General features: G+C 39.6%; 1 protein-coding gene across 2 annotated transcripts in view; it reads right to left on the bottom strand.

Annotated features, from left to right (window-relative positions):
* LPIN2 (lipin 2) overlaps positions 1-21,186 on the bottom strand; it is a 42,124-nt gene extending 20,938 nt beyond the window's left edge. The window contains exons 1-4 of one of the 2 annotated variants that reach the window (XM_032182071.1): positions 21,168-21,186; positions 6,280-6,480; positions 3,698-3,793; positions 1,117-1,415 (exon numbers count right to left, since the gene is read on the bottom strand). In XM_032182071.1, the coding sequence (XP_032037962.1) occupies positions 1,117-1,415; positions 3,698-3,793; positions 6,280-6,471 (587 nt within the window). In that variant the 5' untranslated portion in view covers positions 6,472-6,480; positions 21,168-21,186. Of the gene's footprint in view, positions 1-1,116; positions 1,416-3,697; positions 3,794-6,279; positions 6,481-20,794; positions 20,840-21,167 lie in introns of those variants that run through there. The other variant, XM_032182070.1, reaches the window with a different exon arrangement.
* Positions 21,187-21,609: the final 423 nt, after the last annotated feature.

Here is a 21,609-nt window from a genome sequence, read left to right as displayed (position 1 = left end):
AATGCTCTTGCACTGAAGCCTGATTAAACATTTTCTTAAACTGGAAAAAAAGTAAAAAGGCAGAAAAAAATCAAGCCAAATGAAATACCAAATCTTCATCTTCAAGAGAGCAGTATCTAAATGAAAATTCTTTGACATAAGCATGACAATGAAAACAAATGAAATAGTAATACCACAAATATTCTAGAAGACACCTAAAATTCCAAATTTTGTTGTGTTTTACTGGGCATAGGTGTGATATCACTTAGATTCATGTTCTTCTGCTGCACTCATCCTTTTGACCGCTACTTATTATTAAGCTTGTGACTCCCCTGAAGACCCATACTGAAGGAGATATTTTTCAGTTACATTTTATTCTTGTACCAAAGCATTCTTCCATTTCCCAGAGCAGATATAGAATTTATTCATACTACATTTAGCAGTAAAGTTGTCCAATAAAACACTGAGCTCTGTTTAAAAACTAACTTCACTTCTTTCATTCCACAGCCTAAGAAATTTCCATGAAACCCTGTTGAGTAGGCTTTCCCTGGATTTTAAATGTTTAAATGCTTGATAGCTTTATGTCCATAATCCTTCCGATTGTTCTCCTAACATTTCTCAGTACGTGTTACAACTTTACTGCAAGCTCCAGTTTACTAATAGTTTATCCACTTCAGCATACAGGGCTGGTTATTCCCCACCACAACTACACATATGTAGAGAGCTCTCTTTATTAACGTAAAGGAGTGTTAATTTTTGTAGTTTGTAGTTACTGAAGTAAACTTCAAGTTACAAGAGGAGTCAGATGCAGTGTACTAGAGACATTCCACATCAGAGTTTACTTACAGGTTTCCAAACACTACTGGACCACCCTGCCTCAAAGAAGTTACACAACAGATCAGGACATTTTTCTTTATGAGAATGGACTTAAATGGATTTCATGTTTACAACAAAATGGCCAAACTTGAATGACTCTGTAAGAATATAGAAGGCAACAGTTTGGAATTTTGTTTAAGAAGAGCCTACCTACAAGCTTATTGAAACTTAGACATTACTTGCATAGAGGAAAGTTGCAAGTCACTTATAAAAAGCTCAGTAATACCAGTAAAAGCACTCAGCGAATATTTGATAGTTTACCTTAGGGGTTGAACACTTTTCTCATCATCTGAGCTTATTTCCATTTCAAAAATCTCTTCTGTCCCAGTAGAAGACATCTGATCTTCCTTCCTCGTATCTTGCTTGTATTTCTTTCTTCTTCTTTTTTTCTTTTTCACAGAACCTGGGGTGAATACAGTCTCTGGTTCCACAGAATGTGGAATTTCTGAGTTTGCACATGTCCTCTCATTTTCACCTGATTTCAAATGATTGTCACTGTCTTTAAAAAACTGGTCTTCAGTGGGTATTGGAGATGTTGCCAAATATGCAGGAACTTTTTCCTAAACAAAAAAAGAAAATAAAGCACAAACTTCTTTTAAAAAAACAGAACTTGTTATGTGCATACAGGATAATTACTGATCTTTGCATCTATTTTTAGACATGAAACCATACAATAGCCCAGCGATATAAGAGGCTGATGTCCAAAACGGAAGTTCACTGGAAGGATTACAGAAAGTTCAGATAAATGAACGTTAATATTATTACAGTTTTAAGGCACACACACACTTGATTTTGATAGCAAAACAGTCACAACAGTTCCATCCATACTTAGCAAATGCATTACTAAAAACAGACTAATTAAACCCAATGTTATCTGTTTTGAAACAGATTCATAGAAAGGCGTTGAAAAGTTGGATTCACAGAAAGGTTGGAATTGGTATCTGGACGTTATCTGGTTCAATCTTCTGTTGAAAGTAGGGCCTTAGGTTAGGATATCCACGGCCATGTCAAGTTGGAGCCTCCTCCCAGTTCTGTGTTATCCACAAAACTGAAGATGCTTTCAAGTCTTGTCATTCATGTCAGACACCATTTACAGAAAGTATCTTCCAAAAAGATAAACTGAACTATAATTTACTCAGGTTAAAACAAAGAGCAAAAATAAAACCAGCACCAACCCTCAATTAATTACAGAAGCAACAATACAGATGAAGAAAAAGCTTTACCAATAACCACTCAGTGTTTGTTTACATCACAACAACAAACTGAAACATATCAAGACCTGAAAGAAATACACTGTGAAGGAACAAATATGAAGTGAACAGAAAGAGAAGATAACTGAATTTCCATGGAGGGGAAAAAGTTATGGGCTCAAATTAATGGTAGCAATAGAACTAAATATTCAATGCCTGTGTGTGATCTTTCTTCTGAATATCAAGTTCTGAAAACAGCAAAGACTGACCACTTGAAAGAGCCTTTCCAAATTCATTGAGACCTCTGATGAGAGCTTTAGCATTAAACACAGCTTCAAGAAGTTACCACAAGGAAATGTTGACCAGTAGCAGAAATGCAGAGAAAAAAGCATCTGTGAGCACTAGAAATAACTCAATCAGCTGCTTCTTACCTAACTCAATCTATTTTCAGCATGAACTACCAGCTTTCCAGAAGACATTAAGAACAGGTAAGGGACTTCTAAGTTAATATAAAACTTCTGCTCTAAGTTAATATACAAAGTTAGTGGTAATCACCCTTGCTTTCTGAAAATAATCTTAAGACTGATCAGTTCCCATCAATGGCTAACAACTTGCAGCTATAAAGAAGCACTTTCAGTTTTGATTTTATTCATGGTGAATGTTACAACAGAACTCATACTTGCTTTCTCTTAAATATTATGAATTCCTACCCCAACTTATCATTTAGGTCACTAGTCTAGATGTTTATTTTCTTCTTCCACTTTAAGTAATATATCTCCTTTTGAAAGGAGAGCTTCCTCCATTCCCTCACAGTAAACAAGCACTGTCATAAGCTAGTAAGAGGATCAAGCTCATTTCCTTGAAAGACTGATTCCTAATAGCAACAGTGAATACACACACTTCATCCTTTACTTTGCTGAGACAGATTTTTTTCCCTTTCTCCTCTAGTTTCATTAAACATTCTGGATTTTTATATTTAAAATTCCTTTCCTTTTATGCTGCTGAATATCCTTCCTGAAACAGAAGCGATCAAAACCAAAGCTCTATACTGAAAAATACTGCAATAACACAGGTTCCATGTCCTTAGAAAACCTGACTAAAAATGAACTATTCCTGTTTTCTCAGAAGCTTGTTATCTTCCCGCTGAAAAATGTCTTGGGACATTATTTCCTGCTTTCTAATACAATGAGAATTCTCAAGTTAAAGCAGCTATTGCTAACTAGTGAAAATTTCATAAATAAAATCATGAAAAAGTATGCTAAAAATTGTAAGAAAAAATATGCCAAATTAATCCACTTTCATTAGTACAGAGATTGTAATGTAAGCTATAAGAACATATGACAAAACGTGATTATAAGACTGCAATCTGTATAACTGTAGTTATAATCTGTATAACCAGAATGAATGTAATAGAACATGGTAACCTTCAAATAATGGTCTAATGGTAATAATCAACTAGTTACTTTATTATCACTGGTAACGTAACTCTATGAAACACCAAGCACCTTAGTAGTACATGAAAATGATGTAAGAGTCGGTCACAAAAATCTAGCTTTCAGGAGTTACCATATTGACAATACTACATTAAGCATTTTCAACACATCACTCTGTTAACACAGCATCGTAGCCATCATAATGCACAAAGCTCTTACATTTTCCTCTTCAGTTTCCTGTACAAAGAAAGCTTCTCCATTGTCACCCAGTTTCATATGAAGATCAACAGCATCACCATTAATTTCTATATCGATCTGTGGAAAGAGACAATTTAACATTATTAATTCATCACAGGGGAAAGCACTGACCAGGAGTCTTGCTCATCTCTGATGATAAACTTTGATCCATTGCATAATCATCACTCTCTCCCTCCTCTGCTTTCTGAAAGAAGCTTGTTATAATGGTCTTTATTTTGTTAACTGAAAATACATCAGACTGTTAGTAGAGATCCTAAAACCTACAAGAAAAACTGAAAACATCTGATGACTAAATCTTGCTCACCTGATTTAGAGAGCTAGAAGCATTAATAAGCACTGCTCTAGTCTTTCTTTCCTGGAAGAATGATAAACGACAGAGTATTCACATACTTAAGCTCAGACTGAATTGGGGCCTAGCACAAACCAGTCACAAAGACCAGAAGTTCAAGACAGAAAACTGGAAGACCACTGAAGGCAGTATTTTTTCGGAGAAGGAACCTTAACCTCATGCTTCCAAATAGGACAGATTTCGCACAATTCTTTCTGCAACTCAGATACTGTTTCAGATTTTCCTTCTCATGAGTTTATGAGAATATGACATGGTACCTCAACTCTTCTGCAACCATAGTGCTTTTGCAAGAGGGAAAACGTTTTTAGACTCATTAAAAGATACCTTATGACATTTATCAAGCTCAGTTTCAAATCACTTCTGCTGTATGTGTATCTCACTTGCTCTACAGACGTTAGGCATTTAAAGTTCATCTGTATCTCCTCTCTTATACCTTGCTGAAAAAGCATTCATGATGTAATTTACTGCAGAACTGTTAAGGAAAACAATAAAATCAACTTTTTTTCAGCAGTGTGCTCATTAAGAGAACACTAGCAAGTGGGAAAACAAAACAAAACAAAAAAAGAAAGAGGAAAACTGCTGATAGCCTGTGTTATGAGAAGCACAAAATCTTAATGCATGCAACTTGGAGTATGACCACACCCTTAACAAAAAGCTGCCCAAAACATTTCTCCTTTCTTCTTTCTCCTTTTACAACAAAAATATAAAGATAAGGGTAGTTTCCTGCAGTGCCACTTCACTTCGTAGAATAGCTGTATATAGTCCTGAAGTTTTATGATCTGTTTAAATCAATCCGCCCTTCAGTAACAAACCCCCAGGGAATATTGTCATACACAGTACTCCCTCCTGGGAGTACTTAGAATTCTTACAAGGATGTAAACTCCCCACCACAATAGATTCATTTTAAATCAAATTAATAACCCAATCCAGCCCACTCCCTAAGTACAGGATTACTAAAGCCTGGGCAAGGGGATTGCAGCACCACAGTCTCAGACCTGCCAGACAGTTGTACCCAGTACAATTCCCTATCTAACACACCCAACAATGAACAAAGTTTAATCCCCAATTTTTATTTGCTTGTAGATACTAACAATTGCATTTTCTACTGAGTATCAGCATTAAACAAAGATAACCACAGAATGGCTTGGGCTGGAAGGGACCTTAAAAGATGAGTTAGAAAAGAAGGAAAATAACTAAAGAAAGTTAGTTCCAACTCCCCTGCCCTGGGCAGGGACACCTCCCACCAGACCAGGTTGCCCAAAGCCCCATCCAGCCTGGCCTTGAACAATTCCAGGGATGGGGCATCCACAGCTTCCTTGGGCAACTTGTGCCACTGCCTCACCACTCCAGTGAAGAATTTCCTCCTAATATTTAATCTCAGTCTCCCCTCTTTTAGTTTAAGACCATTCCCTCTTGTCCTGTCATTGTCTGCCTGAGCAAAAAGTCACTCTCCACCTTTTTTATAAGGCCCATTGAAATATTGAGAAGCTGCAATGAAGTCTTCCCTGAGCCTTCTCTTCCCCAGGCTGATCAACTGCAGCCCTCTCAGCCTTCCTTCATGGAAGAGGTGCTCCAGCCCTCTAATCATCCTCATGGCCCTCCTCTGGACCCGCTCTAACAGGCTCTCAGCCTTCTTGTGCTAGGGGCTCGAGACTTGGATGCAGGGCTCCTAGCAGGGCCTCACAAGGGAAGGGCAGAGGGTAACAATCACCTCCCTCTGCCTGCTGGCCATGCCTGTATTAATGCAGCCCTGGTAATATTTATGACAGGTCACCAACCCTTAAGATATACTCTATTTATCCCTCAGACATCCCAAAAATAGTTGCTTTCGGCATCAGGGATGCATTAAATGCATTTAGCATTTATTTCCCAGCATACTTGAATAGATAAATAAATAACCACATAAATATTTTAAGACTGAAGCGTCTGTGCTTGTAGTATAATACTTTACTTGATAACTTCAAGAGCTGTCAGAACTGTTTTTAAAACAACATTTTTTTCTTGCAGAATTCTTAGATTACCACAGGAAGTCCTGTTTTGCATTCCATAATTATCACTCCATAACAAGAAACTGCTCTACACTTAATGAAGCTGCTAACTGGATATGTGGGGGGCTGGGAAAGGAAGAAAGAGGAGTAAAAAAGCGAATGCATTGGTATTCAAAGCTTTGTTTTGGCCCACTTTCTGGACTTACCACTTTCTCTTTGGAGCGCAAGACACCAAGCTTCCCAAATCGGACGTGAAAAGGAGAACACTGGTATGTGCCATCCTGCTGCCGGACCACAATGACATCGATGCATCCTGAAAGGGTAGCCTGATTAATGCCTTTGTACAGTTCCTTCACAGTGACCAGGACTTGTCCCGCAAGTTGTCCTACGTAGTTCATAGTCTGAGACTAAGAAAGAGAAGAAAAAAAGTAATTAAATAAAGTAAAAAGAAGGTTTTTTTTAAAGTTAAGTTCTTTTAAAAATCAAAATACATATGCTATATCATTTATCAATTACTCTGCTTAAATTAACAAGCTTTACAAAAATGCCTTGAAGAGTCAACGGAATTTTGAGCCAATTCTTGCCAGTCTCCAGACCATTCTTAATAGCTTATGGTTAACTTGAACATACATTTATTTAGTATTTTAAGGTAAATCTTGAATTATGTCATTTTAAAACCTGAAAGGCCTAGATTCAAATAGTGCTTAATTACTCAGGTAAGCTCAGAGAAATTTGTTCTCTGAAGATTGCCTATTTAATACAACTGATTCTTTATTGAAAATAGAAATAACTATACGCAAGGATGCAGAAAACCTTAAGCATCAGAGTAAGTTATATAGAATCACAACATGCAACTCTTCCTTCACCGTGCTGTATTTTAAAAATGCCTAAGTCACCTCAAGTTATCAAAAGATTAACTGAGAGACACAAGCTGCCCAAAGGAGTTTGGAAAAAATAAATGGGAAAGGAATCCTTTTTTTTTTTCTTATATAAGTGAAGCACAACCCCAGTGAATTTATTCTGTCATGAAACAAATGCTAAAAACTCTTGCAACAACGTTATGGGCTTGTAAAAACTTTTTTGAAAAGCATGGACATTGTCTTGTCTTGAGCATTCCCCTCATCTACAGGAACTAGAGTACAACCTACCAGTTAACAACCATTATTTCCACAGAAACTATATCCAAAGGTTAAACACTAAATGATACATACATTCTCATATGTAAAAGCAAGTCCTAACCAAGTTTACGCAGTCATGCAACAACTTATTTTAAGTGCAAAAAGCTATCTTAGGAAACAACGGAGGTTTCACAAAGTTTCAGTCAAGAGAAAACAAGTTTCTTAGTTTTTGCAGTTGTTTACACTCCTGACATCACGAAACTGAAAAGACCAATTTTAGTGTAGGTTAAGAAACCCTTGCTAGATGAGAATGGGGGAGCTTAGGACAGAAAAAGAAAGGAAAAGAAGATGAACATTAAGGTTATTCTCTGGTCAAACTGAAAAGAAATGCAAAATGCAAAGATAAACAAAGAACACATACAATCACTTATCAATTATTGTAGTCCATTAAAATACTTAAGCAACCTTCTGAATGACTAAGTCTTTCAGACTAAGAACACAACATGAACTATGAAGCAAAGTCCAAAAAACATCTCAGCTTTAATCGAAAGAGGAGGAAAAAATGTTCTAATGGAGAACTAAGTGCAATCCTTCCTCATTCTGCCCTCTCCTGTCTCCCACCCAAAAGGTTGCTACAAACCCATTTCAAGGGCATCCAAAAGGGAATGCACAACTCAGAAGCTGAAGCCACTATTGGGAGAACAAAGAGCCACTGCAAACAAGCAAAGCACACAAATGCAACCTATAACTGGGCTTAAACTATAAAAACCTATTTGGGAATAATATTTGTTCAAAGAGATCCAAAGTTAATTTGTCGATTTGCTTATCTGTTTTTATTAGCCTCCAAACAGGGTTTCAAGTTCTATTCACAATAACGTTTAAGATTTTCCTTAACGCCTCTAAACAAAACTCTATTACACTACAAGAATTCTTCCTCCTGATATTGCTTTCCTTGGCTGGGTAATTCATCAAGTACTTCCATTCTGAGCCTTCAAAGCCTGCTTTAGAGTCACACAGGGTGCACTGCATTCATTCAAAAGGAACTGATTCTGTAGGCATCTAACAGGACCAATATAACTGTAAACGTGCAAGAAATCTCAAACTACTTTCAGAGAGAGCACAGCTATATAAGTATTTTTCCACTTTCTGGGCTTTTCAAGTCCAACACACGCACGTTAGCTAATCATATTGAGATTTAGAATTACAAAACACCATTCTTCTCCAGAAAACTTAAAAGGATAGCAACGCTAACAAGCAAAGATAGAGGCTTGACAATCTAGATTGAAAACTGTTTTGGTATAAACCACAGGATTACCACGCTAGATAACATGCTAGAGAATTTTCTCCCACAGCTTTTGCACAACGTGGCTGACAAGGATGAGAAGAAACTGTCATTGAGCGACTAATGAAATTAGCAGAACGGCCTCCTTATTAAAATTAGCAATTAATAAAAATCAGTTTCACCTCCAATTAGTTTCACGTGCAACTGTAAAATTGCTTGCTAACCAAATAGCAGCTCACTTGCAAGACTGGGAGGCCACACTTCTACGCTTCCTCAGCAGCCCCTCTCAGTGAGCTGCCTGCAGCTTGCAAGAAGCACACCCAGTTTTTGTCTGGGTGCTTCAGTCAGGAAGTTTGATCAGCACACAAGAACGTGACAAACACCAGGCAGACACCAGAGCGCTACAAGAAAAGGCTGCAGCAGGGAACTGAACATCTTCCTTTTGGCAGGGGAGATATTTGCTGCGTCCCATGGAGCTGCAACCCAAGAAAGAAAGGCTGCAATATTTTTATTTTTTAATTCTTTAAGCAATTAATCCTGCCCTATGCTGACAGTCAATCCTTACTTAAGCTACAGGGGAAATTCTCGGACAAATGTTGTCATTCACATCCAGATGTTGGCCACTTCCAAGGGGACTCTGGTACTGGCTTACACAAGAAAAGTGATTTCATGATGCCAGGATGACTGAATTTGTTAGATATTTGACACAATCAGGAACAGCCATCCTTTACAGAGTATCCATCCCATATGTTTCATTTCAACAAAGCAGGCCTCAATGAGGAATTCTTTATTATTTACGTACTGGCTATTTAAAAGCTCAGAATTTCCAGCTGTTAAGAATTGAGTTGAGGTGGTAGGCATTCTAGTTGTCCTCACAGACATGTAAGTGATCTCACCTAACCACAGAAAACCACTCCCAAATCCCCTAAGACTACAACCACGTACCTCGTTTCCTGCAGGGAAGGTTACCTCTTCTACACATCTCACTGAGAGCTCTGTAGCTCACAGCATGACTTTTTGGATTGCACAAACAGAATAACCCCTCATGTGTGAAAAAAAAAAAAAAAAAAAGAGCTTTCAAACCTAATGAGTATCAAAAATGTTTACAAAGAAGCTTTTTATGGTCCAAGTCTTAACCATAGAAAGGATCAGACTGGAAGGGACCTAAAGACCACCCAGAAAAAAGAGTCCAGATATGTGCTGCATACCTCAGAAGCAGCTGCACTTTGGTAGCTTTGGGATCGAAGTCATCCAAGAGATACCTAGAGAGACACTTTTTGTAAAATAAGGATTACAAAGCACCTTCCAGGGATAAGTCATTTGCTACCCTTACAGTAACAACTTCCTCACCACAGAGCACTTATTACTGAAAGACATCAGCTGCAAAAAGCAAAGCCATGAAGGGAAAAAAAACACACATCTGTATCAGAACTTACAAGACTAATCTACCCTTATTGTTACATATTTTTAAAGGGAAAAAAAAAAAAAGGCAAGAAGAAAAGATGGTCATAATTTACAAGTTCAGCTTCTAACATAACAGTTCACTCTGCAAGATAAACATGTTATTTAAGAAGGTTCAAACTAAAGCAAACAACAGATTGATTAGAAGCAGTGTGACCACATACCTGAGAAACATGAGGTGTTTCATTTATCTCAAATGCCAAGAGAACCCTGGCTAGATTTTTTCCTGGCTAGAAAATTTGTGGTGAGCAGCACTGAATCTGACTACAGATAGCAACAATGCAAAATGTTCCTGTGATAATTCTTGCAAATGTATAGAAGTACCTCAGATTACAGAATAGGAAGCAAGATAAAGAACTTCCTAGATAACATTCTTAGTTATATCAAGCTTAGTAAACATTTTTCAAGTGTTATTGCCCTGAAAGCAGCATGACTCCAAGAGCAATATGCCTTCATAACCTGCCACAACAACCGAAAAACAATTTCCAGTTCTGCAATTCAAGCCGTTTGATGGACAAGACAAGTTCAGAAAGGGCAAAGCAGTAACACTTCACAATCCTGTTTAGCTTTCAAATTTGTTTTGCTATCCGGAGCATACATATTACCTGAGGCAGCCAAATTCCTGAACTCTGCACAAAGATGAAGTTGTTAGGGCTCACTACTACACATTCTTCTAGGATAGAAGATTTAAAAGCCTACCAATATCTAAGATCTCACAGCAGAAAATCATTTTTTTGTGACTCTGGGGCTCCAGAGAGATTGATTTTTGAACGTTTAAGCAATTCTACCTAACTTGCATGAACTCATCCAGCTGAATATATTAACATTACTAAGTGAAATGAACTGAAAATGGAATGGAGGAAAGGGTCTGAAAGACGCTGTCCTAAAACATAAAAAGATTGTTTTCGCAGCAAGAAGCCTTCACACAGAAATAGGCAGAAACTGAAACTGCGTCTGGCAGGAAGGGTAAGAGAGGAAGGGAAGACACATAAAAGCAAAGGAAAATATCTGCCTCGGAAGTTCAAGAACTAAAAATAAAATTCGCCTACCCTCATCTATAAAATACTCCAATCAGCTAAACTAACCCTGCATATGTTGGTTGAACACCTCATGCTACAGGAATGAGAAATAAAATGGCTCTCAAAAATGATTAAACTGTACTACACCTCAGATTAAGAATTTAACATTCTCTACGCAATAGATATCCAAGTTTTAAGAACTCAAGATCCAGGAAATGCTTATGTTTGTATAACCTGAGTGGGAGAGTTATATCCATGTACCATTAGCATAGATGTTATTTTGGCTGCTACAAAACCAACAAGTCTTCCTGAATAACTTATGTCCTTCAAGAAATACAAACACATGATATAGTCCAAAGACAAACCATTTTTTTGCTTGTTTGTTTGTTCTGGTGTTCTTAAAGGCGCCACCTCTCATGCAGGCACACCCGGACTGAACACTACAACTGCCTGGTTCAACAGCAGAAAAATAAGCATGCAAGTTATCAGACTGCTCTAGAGAGACGCGGCTTTAGAGGTTATGAATTTTAACTATTATAGAAAAAAAAAAAGTTAGTTAAATGTAGATCTTAGCCTAAAACAGAGTATATATTCTTCTATCCCATTTATTTTGAGCTGCAGCTAGAGGATTAAAAGATTGCAATGATATAAACAGTAAAGAAGTTGCATGTATTTCAAGAGATGATGTAGAAAAGCAAAATAAAATCAAGCGTAGCATTGGCTTCCCCCGGTTTATCTCACCTTGCCTATGTTTGCATGCATATATATTTACGAGGCAGGTGCTTTACCTAACCAGAGGAAAAGCTTTTTGAGACCATACAAAACAACCACTGTAGCACAAGGTCTACTTGGCAAAAAACAAGCAAACAACCAGAACAAACCCAACTTCCCTCCTGAGTAAGATTTTAATTGTGGTTTAGGATTGTTCCCAGTACCGCACAGAGCACTTACGGAACAAAAATGGGGAAACCAAGCAAATCTGTTGACCACCTTAAGTCTTCTTCCACACAGAAAGATGTAAGCAGGTGATTTAGTAGCTAATTACGCTATAGGAGCCTGTAATTAGCAATACATGTCACACTCACCAAGATTCCAGAAGGAACCCTTCCATGGGCAGCAGCAACATTTCTATTGAAGTTATCTTCAAAATCATACTCTTCTGAGAAATTCATCTCAGAAAACAACAAACTAACTTTCCACAGTACAAGTAAATGCAAAGATCACAGCCATAGCAGAACGTTGGATCAGCATTTCTTCTCCTTCCACAGAGGGGTAGAAGAGCTATGCAAAACTTTTGGTCTCTTAGAGGAAAACGCTCGGTGTACTTTCCCACGCAAGACCAAAGATTAAAAAGGAAGCACTTCTTTAAGAAACCTCACATAGAAACTCCCTCACCAATAGGCTTTGCTTGAAATGTCACAGCCCCCTTGCACTCTTTGAGATAAGCACTAACACAGACAGACTTTGCCATATGTTTGCTCTGATAGGTAATGATCTTGCGTTACGTTTGGTCACGTGGCTGTAGCTGAAGCTCCCACGCAAAGAAACAGGGATTTGGTTAATGATTCTTAAGTAAAGTCTACATTGGCTCACTTGGAGACTTTTTGCCCACTGTTATGACTTTACTCCCCTGTGGCAGCATTCCAAGTGCGAGCCCAGGCTGCTGCACACCGTGTTCAAGAACACCAGTTGCCCCTCCAAGGGCCTGTTCCCTTTGCTGATGGTTTCACCGGGTTGCGTATTCAAGGTTATAGGACAACTATGATGACAGCTGAGATTTGTGGAACGTTTTCCCCCTTTTTGAAATAGCATTGTAATACCAAATAGACTACTGACGTGGTATCAAGCTTATACCAAACCATACAAAAAAAGGTACGTCAGAATAAACATTATTTCCTCCTGTGGAAGTATTCCTACTTTGTTGAAACAGAATTGTTAAAGCAGTGTGAACTGGATGCGTGGACAACACATACAAAGCTTGCTGTATGCTCCATGACTAAGAAAAAGATTTTTTTGTTCTGAGGAATTTTGAAGTGTCATTTCTTCTCTAAATCATACCCTGGCTAGGTGAGGAAGTGGAGAAGGACAAGGAAACAATTCTATCCCTGTGATCCGGGGATGGGAGACACATTCCTGGGGACCATTAATGTTCTTCTGCCACCCCTCAACCCCCACATTGTTACCCTGTGCCTACTACATAAAGCTGTGTAGGACTACTTGGATTACAAACTCAAAGACCATCTCCAATTCTACTACCATCTGCACTCTCTCCTCCTCTATGTTTTTTAAATTGATGTGTTAAACTCTGATGCGTTAACTACACTGGATGCAACCAAATCACTTCTGCATTTCTAGAAGAATTCAAGAACTACACCCAAGGCCAAAATTAAATCAGGCTTGATGACATACTCATGCATTGAGTGGTGGGATCACTACAACTGCAGTAAGGTTGCAATAAGCTGCTCCCAAAAGGGTCCTTTTCTACATACTGAATAAACTCACATTTAATGGAACTTCACAAGAAAGATTACTGGTTTTGTTAGCAGATCTGAAGAGGGTTTTCAAAGGACATTAGGAATTACTAGGATACACTCAGTTTTCATCTGCTTGTTCATCACTCCTTTATCACGTGTTCCATTTAAATACATTAAGAAACAAGTTTGTGAGCAGAACAAAAGCCAGCTTTCTAAGACAGTGCTTCTCTTAAAACACTTTTGACTTTGGACACACAAAAACCAAACCTTTTTTGTTATATCTGTTTTATTTTAGAACTGCTCAGTATTTCAGATTAGCATTAATTTTCTTCAAAGCTTTTAGAAGTGTTTTAGAAAACAGCTTTTCCAGAATGTAGATCACACTGTAGTCACTGCTTTATTTTTTTGAATACAGGTAGTAAGGTAAGGCTTAGGTAATAAGCTCTGCATGTTTAAAAAGCCTCCCTGTCTTTTATTTCACAATATTAATAAGTTAAATTCAACGTAATTCCCTCTGAGTAAGTTTGTTTTTAACTACAATGCTATTTACTTACCATTCATACAAGAAAATTAGCTTCAGTTTTGAAAAGCAAATAGACAAAATTTGGAAAGCATTAGAAGCAGTATTTGCCACGCAGCCTTAAACCAGCTCTTTGCTATGGGGTAGATTTTGTTGCGGTTTAGCCTCAGAAAGCATACGTAAGTTTTTTAATTAGACTCATGCAAGCAAATACGGCTGACAAAGATCAGTCAGCACACTGTATTCTTTTTCTTCCCTTCTCTTTGTGGATCTCCACATCTTACCCCATTGCTCATGCATGCTTCCTGATGGAAATATAAATCCATTTTTAAATGGTACTTTTTTTGTAGTATGCGTCATGATACATTTGGCTCTGTTAATTTAGTTTTAAAGCATCCCAGAGATGCAGGCTTTTTTTTTTTTTTTCACCTATGCAATGGAAAACTAAGTCCAGGAGTTTAGGAATTAAAACCACAGATTTTGATTTTATTTTTTTTTTTTTTAAGTTAAGACTTGACTGTGCAGAGTTCCCCTACAACATTATTTACCTCAAAGAGGTATATTCAAAACATTTATTCCATATGCTATATTGACATATCCCAGGTAATGATTCCCAAACAAACAAACAAGGCTGATTGCCAGTGGAAGTTACATCTCAGTGATTCGATTGCACTGCACGTGAACTGTAGAAGCAGCAAGGCCAGAACACAGCTCCAGGACTCTTCTCCAGCTCTCCTCAGTACATGTTGTTCTAAGGTCTAGAGAGAAGGAAGCAAGCAGAAATCCTGCTGGCAGGAGCTTCTGTGAGAACACAATCACAAGTCACTCACAGATCTGGGGAAATTTGCTGAGACAAGCGATTGAGACAAGTGTATCCTTCTCTAAGAAATCATTATACATACAGCAAGTACGGGACAACCTGTCTTTGTCCATGTCCCACACGTCTCCATCCTGCCCCCAAACCCTTTTACTTACCATTAGCCAAGTCTTAAGCACCACACCTCATCCTGATGTTGGAAAAGGTCCTTTCTCCCTAAGGCCCAACTCTGAATCCTAAATTCCAGCCCACTTAATTTTCATGTATTGGCAATGCTTTGGCTATAGGGTGCAAACAAAGTGGAAGACTTCCCAATTCTCCCATAGGTATTATGAAAATCAGACTGTGACTGAGAATGCTTTCCAGCACCTGAGATCTCGCCTGCAGCCCTGCACTGAAGCAGTTGCTTACCAAACCTGGATATTAAGCTCTGCTCATTCCTGTTTGAGGTAAAATACATTCAGTGCAGCATCATTGTTACTTTTAACTGCAGAAGTCTATCCATTCTTGTTATGGACTTTTAAACCTAATATATAGACTAATAAGTATGCCAAGTGAAAATCTATTTGCGCATGAATTACAGAAGACATACTGAATGAAGACCATCTGCCTGTAGTCCCTTCTGAAAGAGAATTTTTCCCAGAGAAAACAGCTGGAGATTTTCCTCTAGGGGAAAGACATTACCTAGCGGGGAAAGATATTACCTAGTTTCAGTTCTTATACAAAATTAAAATACCTGCTACAGTTTTCCATATAAAGGCTAAACATGCCTAGCATCTAGTGAGAATGATATTTTCACTTAGATGAATTTTGTTGTGAATAAAATTCAAGTCCTGCTCAAAAATGCCAAAAAAATAAAAGGCAGTGTTACCTGATTTACCTAAAAATTTCCAGCTGGCCAAAATGTAAGTATTAAAGTAATGAAAATAAAGCACTTATCACAAGTAATAATAGGATGGTACAAGAATCCAAGCAGTTAACAGACTGTAGAGAAACACCAGTGATACAAAAGCAACAAGCAATGCACTGTCCCCTAAACCAGTGATTAAAAATAAATAAAATCAAATGTCTAGTTTTCCATATGGAATGCAAGATAGCAAACAGTTTCTGCCAGATCTCCTGGCAGTTAGGCATTCAAAGGATTGATTGAATCAATCAATCAATGATTCGTCAGTGCAGCTTAAGTATTTTTTTGATTTCAGGAAAAAGGTATCAAGAAAATCCACTTTGCATAGGCATGTCCCTTTTGTGATGTGTCACCACTTATATCTGAATGACTTACTATGAATCATCTGATTCCAGTACTATGGCATCTTTCCTTCATTAACTTGAGCCCTATCTTCAATTTTCTTAATTTTTTTTTCTGTTTACAGAGGAATTTCAGAGGAAGAAGAAAGAATACTTCAAGAGCTTATAAAGCAAGTTTAAAATAAATAAAAATGTATTGTTAAAATAAATAAAAAAATAAATAAAAAATATTGATGAATTGATCAGTTCAACTGAAAACTTGTTACATTCACCAAAAAAGCAACGTACATGAAGACATTAGCTTCTTTCAAGGTACTGAAAAGAAATAACTGGCTAGTGCAGACTTCACCCTTTCAAAATCTGCACGGGCATATCGCACCCAAGTGTCTGCCCCACTTGGCAGACAATCTATTTCCAGCAGCACAGACTGTTCCACTGCCACATCACCCTTGGTCGCACTTATCTCTAGATACATGCCACAGTAACCAAAATGTCTGAATCTCATTTTGCATGACACGAGAGAAGCAGCCAGATGAAGCTTTTCCTGAATTTCCTTTCTAGAAAGCACTACAAGCAACCCATTACCTGTCTACTTTTTCCACTGCCCAAGAAATCTCTCCATACACTGATCTACCTCAGGTGTATTTACACTTTCCTCCAACCTACCCTACCTCAAAATCAAAGCACGTGTATTTAAGCAAGAAAAGCATCCTATCTATTAACAGTAAATTACTTAGCTACATTTAGGATGGATACATGAGTATAAGATCTGAGACTAGCACGTATCTTTAGGTTGACAGGAACAAACAGAAATGTACTTATTCTGAGAAACAAATCCCTGAAATACCCAAGTTCAAAATATAGTATACATAAGCAAACAAGAAACCTCTTTTATTTGCTAAACTCTCCATAGCCTTGCTTGAGTTGATGCACTCATATCAAAACAGAAAGACATCTATACATTCAATTTGTACATAAGACTCCTATTTTATTAGAAAAATAGGTAAAAACGCTGAATTCCTACCCAAAGATATGCACAGCATGAGATGTTGGGAAGGGGAAAACTCAATACAGCTGAGCAAAGCAGCATATGCTTACTCATTCACCCAATGCAATCTACCAGCATTATTAAGTTTTAATGAGCAGAGATCACACATCGGTCTGAAGGATACTTCTCCTCACCCTTAGCATATAACAGCAAGCCTGTACAATACATACAAGACATGACAAACCTGCAAAGCAGCCCTACAGATTTCTTGTTTCTGTTAACATACACACTGCATTTGAGGAATAAAAGTCTTTAAGGCCAAGAATTTATTTTAAAAAAATATCACTGTTTTAGTTCACAGAACACACTAAATTCTACAGTTAAGCAAGTGAGAGAGAATTTCTTCCATCTGTAATGGGATCTCAGCTACAGTTCATCATTCAAAGCTCTTCCTTACAAGAGCTTTGCAAAGAGTCCTCTACATGTATCCTTTAAAAGGCCTGTCATAACCATCAAGCCAAAAAACCTGTATTTCCTGAGGAGACAGTTACGCAGTTGAAAAAGACTAGTACGTCTAAAGACATGGCCTACGACTGGTTTAGCACGTGTTCACTTCAGCCACAGTGACCAACACAGAAATGCCACATGGTAAACTGGAGACTCTTCTATTATTATTTAGAGTATTTGGATTTCTGGTATTGAACTTCAGCATTTTGGATAAAGAAATGGCCTAATTGCTCAGCTAAAATTCTTATCTGTTCACTCTGTTAAGACTACAGTGATGAGATCTCCCTTGGTTTTGGGAAAAGCACTGAACGACTTGGGACAACTTGTGGTTGCATGTTGTCAAGTGGCATTATCGCAAAGCTGAAAGACACTGATAACAACAAAATACTTAGCAAGAGCAAGCTAGCATCCTTTATTTGAAATTCCCTTGAAACATAAGCACAATAAAACATTAAATTCTTATTAAAGAAAGAAGAAATGTTAACCCCCCAAAGCATGGGTAAGCTCTGTCCTCCAATGTCTTTATGTTCAGGCCTGACTTGGCACCAGAGCTGCGTCTCAAAGCAGCCTGGCAACACCAAGAGAAACACAAGCCCTGAAGTTACGGTATACCTGAATGCTTGTCACAAAGGAGAGGAGGCAGCTAGGCAGAGTAAAAGCTCATTTGAAAGCAAAACATCATTTGCAGCAGCAGTATTTTTCTATGCTTGAAGTAGATAATTTCATTTATAATTCTCTAAACTCTGCTCGCCTACAGAGGTATTTACAGAAATGACACTTCTGTGTTACTGTAGAGCTTTAAAATATACATTTAGCAACTTGTTAGATAGAGTAGTTCAGTTGGAACGGACCTTCAGAGATCATAGGGCGGCTTGGGTTGGAAAGGGCCTTAAAGATCACCTGGTTCCAGCCCCCTGCCATGGGCAGGGATGCCACCCACTAGATCAGGTTCATCCAACCCAGCCTTGAACAGCTCCAGGGATGGGGGCGATCAGTCAGTCCAACTGCCTGACCTCTCATGGCCAACCAAAAGTTAAAAAGCATGTTGCTGAAAGCACTGTCCAAATGCCTCTTGAACACTGACTGGCATGTGGCACCAACCACCTTGCTAGGAAGCGTGTTCCAGAGTCTGACCAACCCCCTAAGGTAACTAAATGTTTCCTGATGTCCAGTCTGGACCTCCCTGGGCACAGCTCTGTGCTGTTCCTGTGCGTCCTGACATCAGTTACCAGGAGCAGACAGACCTTCCTCTGCATGTCCCCTCCCCAGGAAGTTGCAGAGAGCAGTGAGATCAGAAGTTCAAGCAAGTACTTCTCATCAGCACTGTGAGATCCAAAAGTCATTGGGATACAGCATGCTACTTTGTTCCGTTCTTACAATTTGCCCAGTATTGCAGGAACACATCTAAAGCATGTATTTTAGAGTGAAATTTGATCACAAATGTACCACTCACTGGTTTGTATAAACCTGAAAGCTTTTTTGCTGTGATATATTTAACTTGCAGCACCAGATCTCACACCAGAAGCTATCCTTTCATCTCTTTCAGACAGTTTTCAGGTGTTTGCAATTCACAATATAAGCAGTGATTAGAAGTTATTCCATGCAGAAGCCAAATCTATTTTGCTAAAAGCGGAAATAGCAGTGATCTAATTCAGCTCAGATACTCAATGCTCACACACAAAGACACTGAAGAACTGACTCCCTGGTCTCCTACACATTGCAACCTTGCACTTAACTTCCAAAAAAATGAAAAAGAAGAAAATTCTGGAATCTTAGCTATGTAAGCATCTTTGAGGAGAAAAAACACAATACCAAATGCAACTAATTTAATCTTTAGCTTTTATTAAAGTTCCCAGTGTGACTTGGAACAAAATCTTTTCAGCTTTATCTGAGCTAGACGGCAATTTCTTAGAGACGGAGACATTAAAAAAGCATGTAGCACAAAGAATGGCTCCTGTGTGCAGCCTCTGGGCTTCAGATACATAAGGAGGTGTGAAGTGCAAAAAGCACAGCTTACGTTTCCCCATAACTGATCACGGCCTTACACAAGTGGCAAGAAATGCTGCAGGTAGGGAGAAAGGGCAAAGTTCTCTGCACTGCAATGCAAGAACATTTCAGATGTATGTTTGCCTAGTGCACAATAACAAACAAGTAACTTCATTTTCTAACAACCCAAAACATCAAGTTCCAGGAATAAGACAAGTTCAAACACCACTTCTATTATAGGCCATTAAAAAACAAAGCAAAACAAACAAAAAACACAAATATTTTGATAACTGAAAAGTTAAGCTATGAGCTTAACGATTAATACTGTAATTGCTTACTACAGCCTTTCAGCACTGCCTCTTCTTACTGTAGTATGAATATTGCCACACAATGGAGCATTTCAAACTCCCCAACGTCCTGACTTTATTCAGAGACTTAACATCAGCTTCTCCGTTCTGTTATTCTACCATATAAGAGCGATGTTTTTAAAGGACATCTCACCAAACATTTGCTTACTTCAATAAAACAGGATTTCCTTGATGTTTTCTTTAAGAGATAGTAGAATTGTTTACATTCCTGTATGTTCTGGGATGCAAAAAGCCTAGAGCAGGGGCTAGGAGAGAACTGACAGCTGTGGCTGGAGCTAGCTGCCTAGCATGCATACAGGCCACGGTCATGTACACACATACATATGTGCAGGATTGCCATGCCCACACTTCCAGTGACACAAAGTGAAGTCACACAGGGACTTAGGATTTTTTCATTTTAACTAATGGATACCTGTACATCCTTCAAACACATATAAACCCACTCATTTTCCCTCTTAGAAACATAGAATCATTAAGGTAGGAAAAGATCTCCAAGATCACCTGGTCCAACCACCACCCTACCACCAATGTAACCCATGTTCCCAAGCGCCATGTCCCACCTTTCCTTGAACACCCCCCGGGACAGTGACTCCACCACCTCCCTGGGCAACCCGTCCCAGTGCCTGACTGCTCTTTCTGAGCAGAAATGTCTCCTCATTTCCAACCTGAACCTCCCCTGGTACACCTCGAGGCCATTCCCTCTTGTCCTATCACTAGTTATGTGAGAAGAGGCCGACCCCCAGCTCCCCACGACTGCCTTTCCAACATATTTTTCAAACATTAGGTGCTCAGTATTCAAAACTGGAAAGAGAGAGAGATTGGTGGTAGGGACCAGATACCTTGGAGGTCTTCTCCAACTCACTGATCCTGTGATTTGTAGGACTGTCCATCATCCTCCTCCCCCCCGACACGACCCTAAATAACACCACATACCGTTACGGGCTAACAAATCCTTCCTCACTCTGGAACACCGTCCCCGAAAGATCAGACGCTGATACAGGAGAGAATTGCATCCACCACACCGCTCTTCGGGATGGCAGCGCCCTACGCCCGGGCGGCACAGCGCCTCGCCCAGCCACCGGCAGGCAGCCGGGCACCGCTTCACGGGGGGGAAGGCGCTCAGCCCCCACACAGCCCCCACAGCACACAGCCACCGGGCTGAAACTCCAGCGGGCACCCCCGAGCCGGCAGCCTACCCCCCCCCAGCCGTTACAACTTCACCCACACGCCCCTTATTTAAAAAATAACAATAATAAATTAAAAAGAGGGAGCAGAACGCCCTCCCCACCCCCTCCCCATCGCTTACCTCAACGGGGCCGGCAAAGGAGGAGGAGGAGGAGGAGGAGGAGGAGGAGGAGGAGGAGGAGGAAGGACGTTGAGGGGGGGGGGGGATGGAAGCGGCGCCGGGCTGGCCGCGAGCTGCGCCAGGCGGCGGTTGAGGCGGTTGGCGCAGCGCGTGCACGCTGGATCGCGTGCGCGTGCACCCGCCCGCCCGCTCCGCTCGCTGTGGGCAAGGCGGACGTGGGCGCGCGCGCCACCTCAGCGGCGCGGCGCGGCCCCGCCTCGCCACGTGACCGCACGGGGGGTGGGCGGGGCCGGCGGCGGGTGCGTGGTGGCTGTTGCCCCAAGTGTTGTGGGGCGGCCGCCATGTTGTGTGGCCGGGGCGTTGTAGCGGGCGGGGTCCCTAACTCGGCGTGTCCTACAGCCACAGTTCCTCGCACCCCTTCCTCAGGGTCTTTTACTGCTAT

The sequence above is a fragment of the Aythya fuligula genome, chromosome 2, assembly GCF_009819795.1.
Source record: "Aythya fuligula isolate bAytFul2 chromosome 2, bAytFul2.pri, whole genome shotgun sequence".
Classification (NCBI taxonomy): domain Eukaryota; kingdom Metazoa; phylum Chordata; class Aves; order Anseriformes; family Anatidae; genus Aythya; species Aythya fuligula.
Note: the sequence above shows the minus strand (reverse complement) of the source record. Positions and strands in the feature narration are given on the sequence as shown.